Source organism: Aythya marila (genome assembly GCF_965140915.1).
Source record: "Aythya marila genome assembly, chromosome: 8".
Taxonomy (NCBI): Eukaryota; Metazoa; Chordata; class Aves; order Anseriformes; family Anatidae; genus Aythya; species Aythya marila.
In genome coordinates, this window is record NC_139049.1 from 30,062,982 (window position 1) to 30,079,690 (window position 16,709).

Below are 16,709 nucleotides of genomic sequence, written 5' to 3' on the forward strand. Positions count from 1 at the left end.
CTGGTGAGCACAGAGAACTCCTGCATTTAAATTCTCAGCTGCATTTGTAATATATGGAAATATTCAAATGAGCTAAGGAGATTCCTAGGCAATCTCTGCTTTTCATCAACCACAGCTGGCTACCAACCCTCAGAGAGGATGACACCTCCTCAGCCAGAAAATGCAGTCCCTACCACATGCATGCAGGCTGCCTCTGGAATGCAGCTTCCTATCTCCTGCTTTGCCCTCAGCATTTCTTTTGCATGGTGTTTTGAAATATGTAAATACTACAGAGAATAGATGATTAAAAAGTCCTTTATTTCAAACTGCAAACGTACTACTGCTGGTGAAGCTAAGGTCCACTTGGTCCAACAAAGAATCTTCTTCAAATAAAGGATATCTTCATCTTACTCAAGACACTGGTCTAGGATAGATAGAAACTCTCTAGAAAAAAAAATACATTTTGCTTGAAAATGTGTTTGAGAAAATGACCTTTGTGTAAAAGAATATGAAGGTTATGTTCCTTAAGGAAATTCAGTGATATTTAAGGCACACTGTTGTAAATCATGAATCAGTTTTCCTCCGTGCAAAGGAAAAAATATCTATTAAATTCCCTCAAAAGTTTCTGTAAGCATTCTGTAGGCAAAAATTTCTACAGGCACTTACCATCGAGTTTTGGATTATTTTTACAGACAAGACCAATGATCTGTAACTGGTGTCAAATTCGTATAATGTCACAAAGCTTGAAATGTGGAAAGCCTCTAATGAAAGAAAATATCTGTAAATATACCTAATACCTATCTAAAGAGGATCCTATGTATAACTAACACCCAGTCTCAAAACCAGTCAGAAGTTTTATGTACAAATATCACCAGGTTATTTGCTATTATAATTGGCTGTAAGGAGCCATTAGGGTATAGAAATATTAATCAGAGATTAATTAGTTATCTGGGAATACCAAAGCAGCTTCTTACAAAATACAGAAAACACGAGCTATACCTCCAAGGACGGGTAAGAAGAAAGTACCTTCTTTGATGACTAAGATTTATGTAATTTCACCACAGGAGTATTTCAAGAACGGAAAGACTTTGATATAGAAAATGCAAGTGCTGAGACAGATCTGAAAGAGATCGCTACCCTCTGATAAACTGCACCGAAACCGAGAGCCCCGAAACCGAGACAAAGGAAACATCAAAGCTCTCTTCTCAAAGAGATGAAAAAATCAAGCACAGTTTGACCAGAGCCTGCAGAAAACTCACAGACGTTTGGCAGAAACAATACATCAGAGCAGCACAGCCAGATCCCTCCGGACCTTGCTGGTTTGCATTTGTGGGGAGCGAAGCATCAGCTAACGAACCATGCTTTGGGTACGGATGGGCACAACATCTCAACGCTGTCCTGAGCTCCTGGGGAAGCCAGTAGGAAGCACCAGCACCCGGCCAAACTGCTGACTGACGATGCTCTGGGAGCCTCGGGTCTCCTGTTCCACTGCTCAGAGCTGGCTGTTCTGCTCCTGAGGATGTGTCACAACGAACTTGAATAAACAAAGACCAGGATTTAATTGCATTTTTAGATTCTGAGTATTTCTTAGCAGGCCTGTCGTAACGCTTCCTGTAAGTAAGTGAACTGACTTGGTGTAATAGCATTTAGTTAAGATTAGTTATCTCTGCTAATGTTTAAACTGCTTAAATTATTGCAGACAAACGAGTCTCAGCAGCCGTTCCGTGAACACCAGGCTCACCAACTCTATGTAAAAAGCTCAACTCCTGCAGCAGGACTCTCTGCTGATCCCATAACCAGTTCCTAGCAGTTTGGGTTCACTAAAGAAAGCGGCTGCACCAGAGCAGAGTTAAATGTGAGCAAGCCCCAGTGGGAGGAGGCAGGGAAGAGGATGTGGATGCCTCTCCCATCCTCCCCTGGCTGCTGAGGACAGACCATTCAGCCAGGCAGGGCACAACCTCCAGGAAATACATATAATGGGAGTCACTATTAAGCCTTAATCAGCTTTGAGAGAACATTAAGACTTGGCTCATTTTCCTTTTCATTTTAGTAATTTTGGTGATAAAATTACTTGGCTCTGAACACTTCAAAACGCCCTTTTCTATCCCGCATAGGATATTGTCAGATTTTCCCTTGCAGTGTTTTCCATTCGTTTGCATAAATTATCTTTTCTTCTTCTCTTAAATGACGCTAAAATAAACAATGGAAATATCCAATTACACCATATTCTCTTATTTAATAATTAGATACTATCTTTGCACTTACAGAACCCAAGCCTGACATCCAATAAACCCGCGACAAAGCTTCAATTAGCCCTAACAATGCCCATAAACCTGGCGGTGCTTTACAAAGATACATAAATGTCAGCACCTTTATTGTACATGAAGAAAATGGTGCGCTGAAAGCAGCTCAGATGCGTGGTCGAATCACATCATGTCCAAGAATCCAGCCCCCCTTTATTCCCCAACTAATTAGCATTTCTCACACCAGTGTTCCTCCTCTTAGCAGTGCTCAGCTCTGCAATAACACACACCAGCAGATAGGAAATATCACCTCTAGTCCTTTGGAAACAGCTGTCATTTTGCTGTAAAACTATTGATTATACATACCTCCTGCTTCTTTGCAAGTTCTGTGAAACGCTGGTCTTCTAATTAAAATATATCGCTAGAGGGCTTGTGTTTTTTTTAAATGAAAAATTTCTTTTTTGGAGAAAAAAAGTCAACCTTCGGACAACCACCAAAAACACATCAATGACTATGTTTAGCACTCAGAAATCCAAGATTTTACAAGTCATTGGCTGTGTTTAAAAATATCAGTGTCATCAAGCAACAACAGTTGCAGAACACAGAACAAGACAACAGCCCAACTACATATCAGGAAAGGAAGAGAAGCCCATGTACCTAGTGCTTATTTTCTGTCCTTTGATAACATCGTCTGCTCTCATGAAAGGCCAGCAAACACAGGGGAAAATTGGAGTATGGGCCCATTTGCAGCTACAGTCCTAAACTCTACTCTTAAACCAGAGCAGCACAACAGGCAGCCATTAAACAGCAGCCCAAGACAGAGAAATCAGGATGCTGAGAAAGCTTTGAGTCACTCCACCAGCAGCTAATGGCAGTCTGACCGCTGCCCAACCACCCAGCTGCATCCAGGTAAAAGCACTGCAGCATCCTCAGATGCTCCATCACACCGCAGCGTTCGGCAGAAAGGAGAGGTGCAAGGGTCAGCAGGCAGAGTTAACAAGCACCGGAGCACAAGGAGTTGCTCAACAGAAAAAACAAACTTGAATAGAAATGAAAGTGGTTAGTCACGAGGGACTATAATAGCCCGTAGTAAACAGTCCGGTTCATCAAATAAACAAAGTAAATATCCCGTCCTGCAAGATGCTGGGGAATTCTTTGAAAAGGAAGCAAAAGATCTCTGTTTTCAGTGAATTCAGTCCCATAAATTGCTCTTAAGCAGCTGTTCAGTGGGAGCTGGAGAAGCCCAGGCTCCTGCAAGGGAACACCAAACTTCTCAAAGCACGGAAGACGAGCACGGCCCGTGGCTTATGATCCTGAACCCAAATAGCAAGGTGTAAACACACACTCTACATGCCAGTGGATTTAGAGGGACTTGCAGAAGTACCTTCAGAAAATAAAAGCTCCTTCATCGTACTAAGACCTCGCCAGCTCCTATTTCTCCATAACAACCTGTCAGCGCCTCCTCTTCTGGATTTCAAAAAGAAAAGCTCCATGCTGCAAAGGTTGCGTCCTGTGAGATCCATTCAGCATGTCAGGGCACACAGGAAAGGCCTCTGAAGGCTTTGGACCTGTACTTGTGGTTTGAGGGACATACAATTAAACTCAGCTGCTCTCAAAGTGGCAGAAGGGCGGAGGTTGACAATAATAAATTGCAAGCTCCTGTACAGTCAGCCAAAAGCAGCATCTCTTCTCCAGCTCCACCAGATACAAAATTAGAAACAGTTCTGGCAGCATTTTGGCTGTTGCTTGTGAAGCAAAAGGAAAGAGACTTGCTAAAATTCAGCTGACAGTTTTTGCATTTATCCCGGGTTCAACCACACCCAAGTCTGTTGAGTGTGAAAAGTTCCTGCACTGGCTTCAACCAGCAAGAAACAGAAGGGCCAGGCACATGCAGCACTCGGCCCTTCATTCACAAAACCACACATTTCTGCTTACAGATGCCTACATCACACTGGATACGATCAGATAACACCAGACTCACAGACGTGTTACCAAAAGCAGCTGCTGCTGGCAACTCCCAGCAGAGCCTCAGTGGTGTGACCTCATCTGGACTCATCTATCCACATAAATGCTCAGGATGATGAGCAAGATGCACTGGATAGGAGACACCACATCTGCTTTACCTCTACGAGTCCTCCAGGTCCGTGTCACACACTCAGCAGTACAACTTGATGCCATTGTGGGCATATCCATCTGAAACTCCATCACTGCATTATTAAAATGTAAACCCACGCCACGAATCCTACTGGGGGCTTTTAAACCCATACGGCTATGCAGAACTGCCATGCAGACCCAGGGCCCTCCATTTCTTCACCGTGCCAGTCTCATGACACAAACTTCTGAACTTCACAGCAAATTGCTATTTCAGTTTAACAGCAGTAATGCTTTCTCTCTGCAAAATGTTTGTTATCAAACAGAACAGGCAAGAACAGCAGATGCTGATGATGCTTAAGGGAGAGAAATTAACCCAAAGTTCCTTAAAGGAAACCTCTGCCATACTATGCAGCCTCAGGACAGAGATTCATGGCTTGCCTAAACACACTTCTCCTACAGAAAATCCCCTACAAACTATCTCTCCATGTTAATTGTACTTCTGAAAGCATCTCTGCTCAGCACAGAATTTAATATGACAAACCAGCAGCTAATCCCATCAGCCGTCACACAAGGCGGTTTGATAGGGAAGGTTCAAAGACTGCTTCCAGTTAGCATGACCTTTGCCAGGATTTTTAGAAATTCTTGCGTAGACTTACCAGGAAACATAACAGCAACAGGGTAACGAGAGACACGAGAAGCCAAGAGAGGGCTGACAATGTTGTGACTGATAAATCAGATCTGCATGAAGAATTGTATGTGCAGATCAGCAGGACTGAAGCTTTGAGCATGCACACTGTGATGCTGGCAGAACAGAAAAGACTAGAAGTAGAAAGAAAAAGTGGAAGAGATGACTCATGGAGAAAAGGCAATACAACCGATGAATAATAATTATCAAAAATAAATCAATAATATCTTCTGGCTGAAGGACAGCTTGGAGAGGTACACCGAGGAGATCCAGCTTTATGAGAGCAATGGGCAGCAGAAGGGCAATTCACCCAACTTGTTCTTGGGTGAGACCACGTGTGAGACCAGTGAGGCCCAGAAGTCTGTGGGATGGACTCCAGTGGGTCCTTGAGGGGCAGCTGCCTGCTCCTCAGCTACCTGTTGCTGCAGGGAAGTGGGCGTGTGACGCAGAGCGCTCCACCCAGCCCCATGCTGCAGTGCCTCCCTTTTCCCTAATGACTGGATTATGCAGAAGATAGTCAGATCCACAAAGTCAGGGCTTTGCCTTATCGTTCCACACCCCTGCAGAGACTGCTGTCATAAAGCACTAGCTGGACACACCGCGCTCGTTAACCCCTCCTGCTCTGTGCTCACAGCATTGAGGCTGCACACACAGCAGTGTCAGCCTTCTGGTCTTCTTGGACACAGGTGATGTTTGGGGAATCAACACCAATTCCAGCCCCTCCAGTCCCCAGCTATTCCAGCACAGCCCTATCTCCTCAAAGATGAACTTGCAGCCTGCAGCGAAGTCATTCTAGTTGACTAGAGGTCAAGTTAGTCTTCGAGATCCCTTCTGAGATGGTAACAGCTTTAAGGATGCGTGTGTCTTCTGGAGGAGAGAGCTTTAACGCATTACACGGGACACAGCAGCATACGAACTGATGAAACTCTGCAGGACACTACCCCAAAATGAGAGAAGAACTCCTGTAACCTCAGAATGCTTGTACAGATTATCAAATTCAGGGCGTATTTCCAGCACTGCCTGATCTAATCACCCCTCTCTGAAGAAAGCGAGATGCTACAGTATTTGTTTTCGAAGTGACTGCTGCAAAAGAAACTGCTACGACCCAGAGCAACAACCCAAATCCAAGTAATGCTTCCAAAAATACAGTTCCAGCCTGAAAAAAGTTTGCTTGAAATTTATACCACCATGCTGAGTAAGTTTTGAAGGTTACTGGGAGGACGTGCAAGGAAATGCACTTTCAGAGAGGGTGAACCTCACAACATCACCTACATTTCAGCCACTCTTGAAAGGGGACTGTAAACACGTGAATAAATACACATTCCCAAAGAATGACCACATTCAAACTTTCTCCATAACATTTTAAATTCCTCTGAAGACCACATGAGCCTCGTAACTGTGGTCCCAAACTTGAGAATGATGAGAACACAGATACCTGAAGAGCACGAGCTTGCAAGGAGCTCTTTGTGGGGAGACCGAGATGTGCACGTGGAATTTAATGTCCAGTGCAAGCTGCTCTGGGATAAAGCAACCAAGATCTGGTCAAGGGAGCCCCTGAGTCCTACAAAGCTTCTGCAGGAACATGAACTCCCAACCACACCAAGTGATTCGCAGGACACAGACCTCCAAAATTAGCATTTTTCTACACAGAATTATTTCCCTTGGTGTTATCAGCTTAGGTCAACAACCTGTCAACAGACCCCGAACTTTCTTTTCAAACGATAATCAAACTGTGCACATCTCTTTCACTCTCCCGTGTTCCGAGAGTTACTTACAGTTGTGTGATGAGAGACGCTGCCTCCGATATTGAGGTTTTTGAGGAGCTGGGGAGACCCTCCATACTGCCCTGAGATCTGCTTCCTGACTTCAGCAGCTACGGTTCTGAAACGAGACAGGGACAACGTCATCTCTGGAAAAGAATTACAACACAGACCATTTTCCTCTGCTGCTGGAGTGAAACCAAGCCCTCAGTGCGCTGGTTGGAGTAAGAGCATCACCAGACCACGTGTATTAAACTCCTGGAGAATCACAGAATTACTGCAAGGCTCCACATCCATGTTCTTAACAGCAAGTGCATTTTTTTTTTTCCTTTTGCAAACTGCTCTTTTGTGCACACACATGGCAATAAAACACAGGACACTGAGCACAAATAGATGTGTTCCCAGCAGGCTCTCTCTGATTCTCACCAAGGCAAGCTCTCCTCCAGGGCTCTCGATACCCCTTAGCAGTTCCAAGCCCGGCCACACATCTGCTCCTGTGCTCTGCTCTCTCTTTCTCATCCCTCACTAATTCTTGTTTGCTGCAGCCCCTTCCCATCCAGCACCCAGCCCCTTCGGCACTCAGCTCCGCAGCAGGGTGGGCTGACATGCCACGGGACCAGCACAGGGGAAACAGCGGCTGGGTCACCACAAAAACCTTTCCCTTTTCACAAAGAAAAGGCAGCAGTGGACTGGTGACTGGATATGCAACTAGCAGGGCACACAATGCCTTGTGCCCTCCACCGGACAGAAATCCCAATGCCGGGCAATTTTTCTCACCAGGGAGGGGAAACACACGTCAGTCATCCCACGGCTGGAGGGTGAAACACATCCAGAGCCTCTCTTGAGGTTTTCACTTCCCCCAGTAAAACATGCACCAGTGAAAGCACAACCTCGGGGCAAAGCCAGCGAGGGAAGCCCTCAGCAAGCAGCACATCGGAGAGGGAAATGCCAGCAGCCACGTGCCGCGCCGCAGCTCGCCTCGGCACAAACGCTTTTGTTTCAAAGCGAAGCCCAAAGCCCGGATTCTTCCCCCACAAAACCATTTTGCTGTAAAGCTGCTGACCAACCCCCTCCCCACGCTGGTTGCTCGGCGAGGCTCCTCCTGCACGCAGCAGCTCTTTACGGACCCAACGTGCCTGTCCAGAGGTTCTCTGTCCTTTCTTCTGGCCCAGCTGGGACCTGTCAATGCACCTTCACTCCCCTACAGTTGTGTTTTACCCCAAACTGGAGGAGAAGCAAGCTCAGCTACGACGACAGCGCTGCTCAGGGGCATGAGTCTGCATGGCTGCGATCCCGCTGCTCAACATCATCCTTGCTAGGAAGGTCTCTTGATGCCCAAGGGGGAGAAATGCTGTAAAACCCAGGGGTGGCACTGCTCAGCCCGGCTTCTTCCCGTGTGCTGTGCGTCGATGGCTGCTCATCTTGGCGTCCCATTAAAAACCTCAAGGAACACAAGAAGTTCCCCTGAGGACTATTGCAAGGATGAATCACAGAAAGTCCTAGCTGAACAACATCCAGTGTGACCATGACTGGCATCATTACCCCCAAGTCCTGATGCTCCCCCCTTTAGCATTCAAAACGAGCAACCAAACCCTGCCTACGTGAGCAAGGTGGCTATGGCCAGGCCTCAGATTCCTGATGGGTGCTTCCAGGACTTCCTACACCTCACTCCAACCCCACAGTCCGATCCACAGACCCTGCCAGTTACCTTTCTGTACTACTGCATTCACAAACCTACTGAACTGCTGGAAAGCACCATGCTTCTGATGCTTAAAAGCCACCTTCTAATGTAATCAAGACACCAAGTGTATTTATGCTTGGTTTTGTGGCAATGTCATCGGTTCTGTCCAAGAGCCCTGTGGTCCAGCTGGCAGCCTGGCCTCGTAACGCTCTGCTTCATCCCCATCGCTCACTCCAGGTGAGGCCTGCCCAGTGCTTTGCAGAACCAACCCAACCCTTTTCTGTCGAGCAAACATCTTAACTGACAAATTTTAGGATGGGTTCTTCGTGGCTTCATCGCATGGGTTCACCATCAGCAGTAATACAGGTGGCTTCCTCTCCTCCATCTCCAAAATCTCTTTGTCCATGAGGAGTGCCACCTATTCATGACCAGTAGGTCACGTTAGAGTACAACCCTAAACGTTGTTTCCATTACAACTAGAAGCTAGGCTTCCTACACCAACTTGGGTACGCCGAATGCAACCAGAAAAAAGAAATAAATCTCCAAATAGTCTCCAGCTGAACAAAAAATCCATTTGGCGGAACAGAAGAGCCATTAAAGCTCCTGATAATTAAAAGGACACATAAAAAACTGCCTCTTTAATAGCTGTCTTATATTCAGCATGTAACCTGGGATCCTTAGACAAACATTCCAGTTAATTACAGCCCGCGGTCTCGCGAAGCCCAGGGTCTCTATGTTTAAAGCACGCCTTCCCCAGTCACTTCCTTTCTGACCTCCTTCACTGGTTAATTATTGTGTGTGCATGTGGTTCACACAGGGAAAAAGAAAAAAAAAAGACAAAGGAGAGGAAAAAAAAATCCCCTTGGAGCTGGCTTATACAGCAAAACACGACCGGTCATTTTCTCAGCGCTCAGAGCCGCGAATGAAGTGAAGCCATTGGTTTGCACGTCTGTCCTTCCTCGCTGCACACAAAAATATTCCTGCTTTTATGTGGCTCACACCCTGCCAAAACCAAGAGATGTTCCTTTTTGTTTTTAGCTTAGGAAACGTACTGGAAATATCAGTTTTTCTTGTCTTCCCAAGGAAAGGCTCACCGAGACCTCGCAAGGACCTTAGCATCCTTTTGACACTGGATGCTGGGTTGTGCCACTCGAGGGTTTAGGAGCTTTTCCCTTTCACAGAAACAAATAACACAGGTCAAACAGAGCTGGCAATTTTTGCCCCAAATGGAGCTTAGCAATGGGTTTCCACTCAGGCTTGGATGTTAGCACAACTCAGTGCTCACTCAGTGTCCAGCGACTGACTGCCATGCAGCGACAGCTGTCACTTCTCACTCCTCTGTGAAAACGCTCAGCTTTCCTGCCCCCATGTAGCAGGAGACATCGTTCTTTTTCCATACACTTTGTGGAAGTCTCTTGTTTCCAACAGACGGCTCTGTCCAGGCTGTGAGTCACCAGGTCCACGGCGTGGTGCACGAGGGAGAGCTCTGGCCCCGAGCTGCCGTGCCCTGCACGCAGCCTCCCTCCGAAACCAAAAGGCTCTGCTTCCTCCGGAGTGACTTCCTCTCCTTTCGAGCAGAATGGGTTTGATTTACAATCTGAAGGGGAGGAAAAACCCTGCCCGATGAGTGCTGCGGGTGAGTGTGGGTTTTTAATTGGCAGAGAAGATGAACAACAACATGTTCCCTTTTTCCTTAACACTGGTTAAAGCAGCAGTCACCGTACAACGCGACCTGTGGTGCTCTCCTGACAACATCTGGGTATTTAGGCAGAAAGGATCACCCCTAGGCTGAGCTCCCAGGAGACCCGACTGTGAAAACCACAGGACTGGATCCTCCAGAACTCCTTCAGGGCTCACGTTAAAGACAAACAAGGAAGCCTAGGCCAAAGCAGCAGCGCTAGTTGAGCCTCAGAGAGGAGCTGCTCTGCCTTCTTGCCTGCACCGAGCAGCCGGGGATTTCCGTAAGGCTCGCAGAGCACCGCTGACTCCAGCACGAGACATCCACAGCAGCTGAACAGGGCCAGCAACGCAGCTTTTGGAGAAGAGGGAAGAAGCTCCTGTTAAAAAGACTTTTAATTATCTGTGAAAGCGTTCTGACAACGCAAATGGCATCTGGACAAAGGGGGAGAACAGAGTGCTCGAGCACCCTGCTGAGCCCAATGTACAAATGTACATTTAGCCTTCCCGAGGCTCCTCTTGCAGTACCCCATCAGCGTGAAGGGAGCTTCTCAGAAATGAGGCACTAGCTCCGAATGTACCAAATACAAGAGTTTTGCCCTCAAAGCACGGGCATAAAGACAACAAGCCAAGAGGATGCCAGAAATCTGTCCATACACAATGTGAAACCTCGGGAAGGTGGGAAATTTCTGGATCATTTATGACACGAGAGCAGGGCCAGCTCCTTCCAGGCAGGGCTCGGCTGAGGACTGCGGCCCCAGGCAGCAGTGCCATGCAGCTCCAAGTGATTCCCCTTCATGCAGAAGCTCCTGGGGGCAACCTGAGGGTGAAAAGTGTTTTCTCCCGATGCCACCAGAAGCCAGGAACAGGAAAGGTGAAAATCCTCAGCAGGAGAATAAAAAACACCAGTAAAAATCACACAGCTTTGCGTGAGGCTGAAAGGCATGGCAAAACCGAAGGTAAGGCAGGTGCATTATGAGAGGTCAGAAGGACCCTGATCAACCACAAACAGGGAGCAGGGAAGGAAGAACAAACTCTTCCAAGGATGGACACCTTCAGAATGGCGATGGTCTGACTGAAGCAGCAGCTCTGGGCTACGTCGCCCAGTCTCGAGATGGCTCATGAGCAACGCGAGGGCACTGAAACAGGGACTTGTATGAAAGGCTGCATTCATTTGCCTAGCTGTGTATGCTGCGTGATGTTGAAAGAGAGATTTTTCCTTTCTCTTCGTATGAATTCCAACCAAATCTGCAGGTCCTTTCCCCTGCAGGCCCCTGGGAAGACTGGAGATCTGGGATCCAGCCTGCTTCAGAGCCTGGGACGTTGAGGAACTCGGTACTGACCTTTCTGGAGGTTTTGCTTCCACATCCCATTTCACATGCGACACCATAACCAGAAAAAATATGGGGATAAGGGAAAGGGGATACATGTAGGGGACAGCACAGCCCCAGAGGGGCCGCACGCAGCACTCAGACAAAACACTCAGCCCTTGGTGAGGCAGCTTAGCTGGCTCAAGAGTAACACAATGGTGCTTGTCTGGCTTTTACTGAAAGCTCTTAATGCTCGTAGTTCACCTGGCTGGTGAGGATCCTGCCTTCTGCTAAATCCTTCTAGTCCCTCAAAAACCATATGAGCTGAACAGAGGCACTACGTAGAAACACGTCTGTTCTTACACAGGGATGGAAAAAATAGCGTACAAGCAACTACAGAAGTCTTATGATACTCCAGAAGGATGTTCCAATAGTTTAATAAAAAAAAAATCATTAACAATATATTTTCAATTAAAAATTAACAATTTCAGGCAAGATTTCAGGTATTGTTTACCCCTTTATGGCAAGTTTAACTTGAGAGTTTCTTCTGATAGGGTAAAGAAGAACGAATAAGTACATGGGGTGGGCAAAGTTCAAGCTAAAAATCTCTTCTGGTTTGAAGCCTTCCAATAAAAAAGCAGCCTGACCTGGTCAGAAAGGTATCTTTTAACAGGCTGCCTTCAAAAGGTTTTTTCAAACTGCTGCAGGAGTCACTGATAGCTGCTAACCCTAACATTTAAATGTGCCAGGAGTAACAAACAGCCACCACCCGACCCCGGAGTCCTGCGTGCACCCTTGAGGTTCACCACACTGGTTAAAGAGAGCACAGGCAGTAAATCAGTGTCGTGAAGACCGCATCTGTGGTCTTTCTAAGAAGCAGAACAGCCAACCTCCTGTCTCGTTTCTACTGTAATAACCAGCTTAGGGACTTGCATCTCTTTGGTACACAGGCCTTAAAGTAATTTACCTTCAGGGACCTGCAGTCCATCCCATTTGAATTACACACTTTCAGCCAGACCAAGAGCGGCATGACCATTTCCCGTGAATAAGACAAATGGTATGTCTACCTCAACAAGCAAGCCAAACCGGAGGGCAGAGCGTGAATATGGGATGGATCTATTCTTCTTTAAACAATAGAACGGGGGAGGGCTTCCAGCAGCCACCAAGGCAGCTCCTGGGACTTCCGTACGCTGCTTGCTGGGGAGCAGAGCCCAATCTCTCAGCCTGGGGAACAGGAGCACGCAGAGCAGCACTTTCTGTGCCAGCATGAGGAGGGCTACAGCTCAGTCCGAGCTCCTCTGGCTGCATCTTCTGCCCACAAGTGGGACTCAGCCCACCCCTGCCCGCACGCACACGCTGCTGCCATTTGGTCGGCTTGAAAACACCCCAGGCGGCTTAGATGCAAAGGTACACAATGGTGGCACAGCTGCAACCCTGACGGCCACCACCCCATGAAATGAACGTGTCCATGCTGCTGTGTGATGAGCTGACTGCGCTGCGAGCAAGGCTGACACAGGCAGAAGAAAGGAGCACCACGGTGGTGACCCCAGGGCCCTTTTTATTTAACCCCAGGGCCCTTTTATTTCACTTCCCACCGGGGCTGCGGGACTCCAATGCTCCTGCTTCCAGGGTTTGTCTCTCATGTGACTATTCCTGTGACTACAATCCCAGCTCGAATGGTGTGGCAGCGAATCCAGCCCTCTCCATTCCTCAGACCTTGACCTGCCACGTTAACCCCTGGCCGGAGCACACCCAAAACTGCAGAGAGGTGTGAGAGGAGCAGCGTTTTCCCCCCTGCCTTCAGATCCTGCGTGGGGTGGGATGGACGCTGCTCCTCTACCTCCTTCCCAGCCTCTTCCTCTGACCGGCTTCTTTTCCAGTGGCCTCTATCACGATTTCTGCAACTGCAGCCGGCTGGACCTGCTGTTTTATCACTCAGTGGAACAAAAACGATCCTCTTTTCACTTCTCCCCACAGCCTCCCGGTGAAACCCACGGCTCCCACTTGAACTCTGCCCCAAGCTCCAGCTGGGAGGGGAGCCAGGGGCACACGGGGCTCCCCGGCCAAGCCTGCCTGGGGAAAACCCACAGCTCCCACCTGGACCTGGAAGCCTAATTCTTACGGAAAATCGCAGCAACCTCAAATATTAACAACAACAACATCTAACGCGGCGCTGCTTGGCATCAAACGGCTCCACGGGGCTGACAGCAGCAGCCCCCAGCCGCCTTCCCCCCCATAGCCCCTATAGCCCCCCACAGGGGCTCCATTTCCCCACGGGGCCGGGGCTGCAGCAGCGCGGCCCGGCAGGGAAACGCCGCGGGGCGCCCGGGAGCGGCCGGCGCGGCCTTTGTTCGCGGGCAGCCTCCCGGAGAGCCGCCCCCCGCCGCCCCCCTCCGCCACCACCCGCTTGTAGCGGGGGAACCGCGGCCCCTCAAGCCCTGCCCGGCCACCCCACACCCCGCCGGGGGCAGGCGGCGCCCCCCGGGGCCGGCACGGAGGGTGGTGGCGGAGGGAGGGAGGGAGGGAAGGGGGGGGGGGACACGACCGCGGGCCGCGCCGGGCCCGGCTTCCCCTCAGCGGCTGGAGCCCATCCCCGCAGCCATCCCCTCAGCCTCAGCCGCTGCCAGCCCCGGTGCCGCCGCCCCGCTACCTGCTGATCTTCTGGGCGAAGGCACGGCGCTCCGCCATGGCCGCGCTGAGGGGCCGGGGCCCTGATGCTGGGCGGAGGAGGAGGCGCGCACCCGAGCGGCGCAGCCGGCCCAGCGCCCTCCTCCTCCTCCTCCTTTTTCCTCCTCCTCCTCCTTTTTCCTCCTCCTCCTCCTCTTCTTCCCTCCTCCTCCTCCTCTTCTTCCCTCCTCCTCCTCCTCCTCGCCCTCTTTCCTCCTCCTTCTTCCTCCTCCCTCCCTCCGAAAGGTCCCGACCCCTCGGCTCGGACCCAGAGGGGGCTCCAACTCGTGTTTTTTTTTTTTGGTTTTTTTTTTTTTTTTTTTGGGAGGAATGCACAAAAATAAAGCTGTTTCGGGGCTTTGTAAAAACTGTTGGACCCGCGACGTGTTCTCGCTGATGATTCCGAGTGGACGCTACCCGGCATGTGGCGTGGGTTAATCTAACCCAGGGAACTATTAATAGTAATAGGATGTGTCCCCAAGTCGCAAGTGTTAATTCATCCCATCCCATCTGCTTGCGTTGCGTGAATGCTTCCAGCGCGTTGTGCCTGCAGCCCGAGCACACCCATTTTTCCACCAGCGACTTGCAGCTGCACACAGTTATCCTGCGTTTCTGTCTGCGTGTGTTTGCCCGGGGAATGTCAGGCCCCAAAATCTGCAGATATGTACACCCATGAGCAGTCCCTCTGGTGTTAACCGGGTTGCAGCATGTCCGAAGCGGGGCCAGCGGGGATACGGTTGTGGCCTGCCACCAAATTGTGCTGCCACGCATCCCACACGTGCATGCAGATGGAGATGCTGCAAAGCAAAGACCCATTGTGTGGCACCCAGCGAGGGCTGCTCTTCACCAGGGGGAGGGGAGGAAAAATCCCCCAACTGTCCGCCCAGACAAAGACTTCTGCTGCCGGCGTGTAGGATTCCCCCCGGCTAAGTCCGTCACAGATGGTGTACAGGACACCCAGCCAGCCATAAACCTGACATCCCAATCAGTTCTCGTACACTGTACATGCTCACAAGTACAGACCTCATCATGTGGGACCACCAGAAACGTTTCCTCTCTCCCCATCCCCCATCCTGCATGGAATTTCCTTTCCAAAAGGACATCAGCCTGAGATGCAGGAGGACTCATTTAGTCCTGCCTTAAGGGAAGCTGTCACTGCCTGGCTCTTTTATGCTGAAACTGAGAATCCTGCATCTCTGAAAAGGGGGATTCTTATCACTGCCCGAAGGTGCCAGGAGCGATCCAGCCCCATGAGCCCTCCTACAGACACAGAGGAGCTCAGGTCTGTCAAGAGAGCTCTTGGATTTTAGGATTCTCCGGTCAGTTACTACTACTGAGAGAAGAACTTGATTCATTGGTGGCACATGCAAATTTGGCCGAGTATTATCCCCAAAAGCTACATATACCTTATTTTAAAGCTTTCTACAACTGCTTTGTTAGCGTGGGCTGCTGAAAAGCAGAGGGTATGCCCGCACACCATCTGCGCCGCGTGCCAGCTGGTTCCTGCACCTCCTCAGCGTGTGGCACAGGGCTGGAGGTAACCGGCTGTGGAGTTCTGGGGTCAGCTCTGCCCCTCTGTCAGCACCTTTTGGCCAGATGAGCTCAGGCAGCCCTCCCATCCCTGTGCCGGAGGCTGCCGGCGGAAGGGCAGGCGGGTGAGACGTGCCCGCACCCCAGCCGCGCCTGACGGATGTGCTCTGACATGGGAGGCTGCGGGCTGCGAGGAAGGGAAGTCTGCGTGGATACCAGGGCTTGAAACTGCTGGCTGAGGTGGGGACAGACATCCTGCTCTGCCACCCCTGCCGGAGAGGCCTCCTGTCCTGGACGAGCAGGATAGGAACTGGGAGCAGTCAAGGTTTAAGCTACGGCAACAGTCTCTGCTTGCCAGCAAAGGGCCTTTGTGCTGCTTGTACATCATCACTGCAGAGCTACACAGGGCAAGGGACATTCACCTCTTTGTCAAGGATTTGTTATTTGTCTTGTTGAAGCACGTAAATGTACAGAAGTATCAACAGAGATGAAAAAAAAATGACTCTACCCTACCTAATGTGGAACATCTAGGTACGAAAGTGAATTTCAGAAAAATAACAGAAAGATTTCTCATTACTGAGAAAGCCTAGCAACAGTCTACAAAGTTGGCGCTGATGACTTCAAATGCTAAGAGATCACAAAGGGGAACAGAAACATACACTTGGAAAGGGCTTCTATAGATTGACCCTAAATCTTGCAGTGTGTGGAGCAATAATCAAAAGAAATCGAGGAAAAAGTGAAGAAGTACGAGGAAAAGACGCGGTCTTTCACAATTATAAATTCAACAATGCCAGACATTACAATTCATAGTGCCAACAAATCCTTCCTCTGTGTTGCTGACAAATCAGCATGACTGATGTTGTGGCGTCTCATTTCGAGCGCCGCAGTGAGTGCTGCCACTGACAGGCACTGAGTCATGTAACCTTTCTGCCTCTGTTTTCTCTGTACCTTGTAACAAAAACAGGCCACCTATCTGAAGTTCACAGCTCAGACACAGTGCTCTGTCAACACACGTATCTGTGAAACAGCACCTGCCCTTCTCTCCCTCACAGTGAAAGGTTGTGAATGAAGAAGCATTTCAAT

At 49.3% G+C, this 16,709-nt stretch overlaps 1 protein-coding gene across 8 annotated transcripts in view; it reads right to left on the reverse strand.

Moving 5' to 3' along the window:
• Positions 1-14,266, reverse strand: part of DOCK7 (dedicator of cytokinesis 7) — a gene marked incomplete at its 3' end in the record, with an annotated part of 96,903 nt that extends 82,637 nt beyond the window's left edge. For 4 of the 8 annotated variants that reach the window (XM_082766526.1, XM_082766525.1, XM_082766524.1 and 1 more), the window contains exons 1-2: positions 14,080-14,257; positions 6,777-6,882 (exon numbers count right to left, since the gene is read on the reverse strand). In XM_082766526.1, coding sequence (XP_082622652.1) covers positions 6,777-6,882; positions 14,080-14,117 — 144 coding nt within the window. In that variant the 5' untranslated portion in view covers positions 14,118-14,257. Of the gene's footprint in view, positions 1-6,776; positions 6,883-14,079 lie in introns of all 8 variants that reach the window. The other 4 variants (XR_014318057.1, XM_082766522.1, XM_082766527.1 and 1 more) reach the window with 4 other exon arrangements.
• Between the last annotated feature and the right edge of the window lie 2,443 nt (positions 14,267-16,709).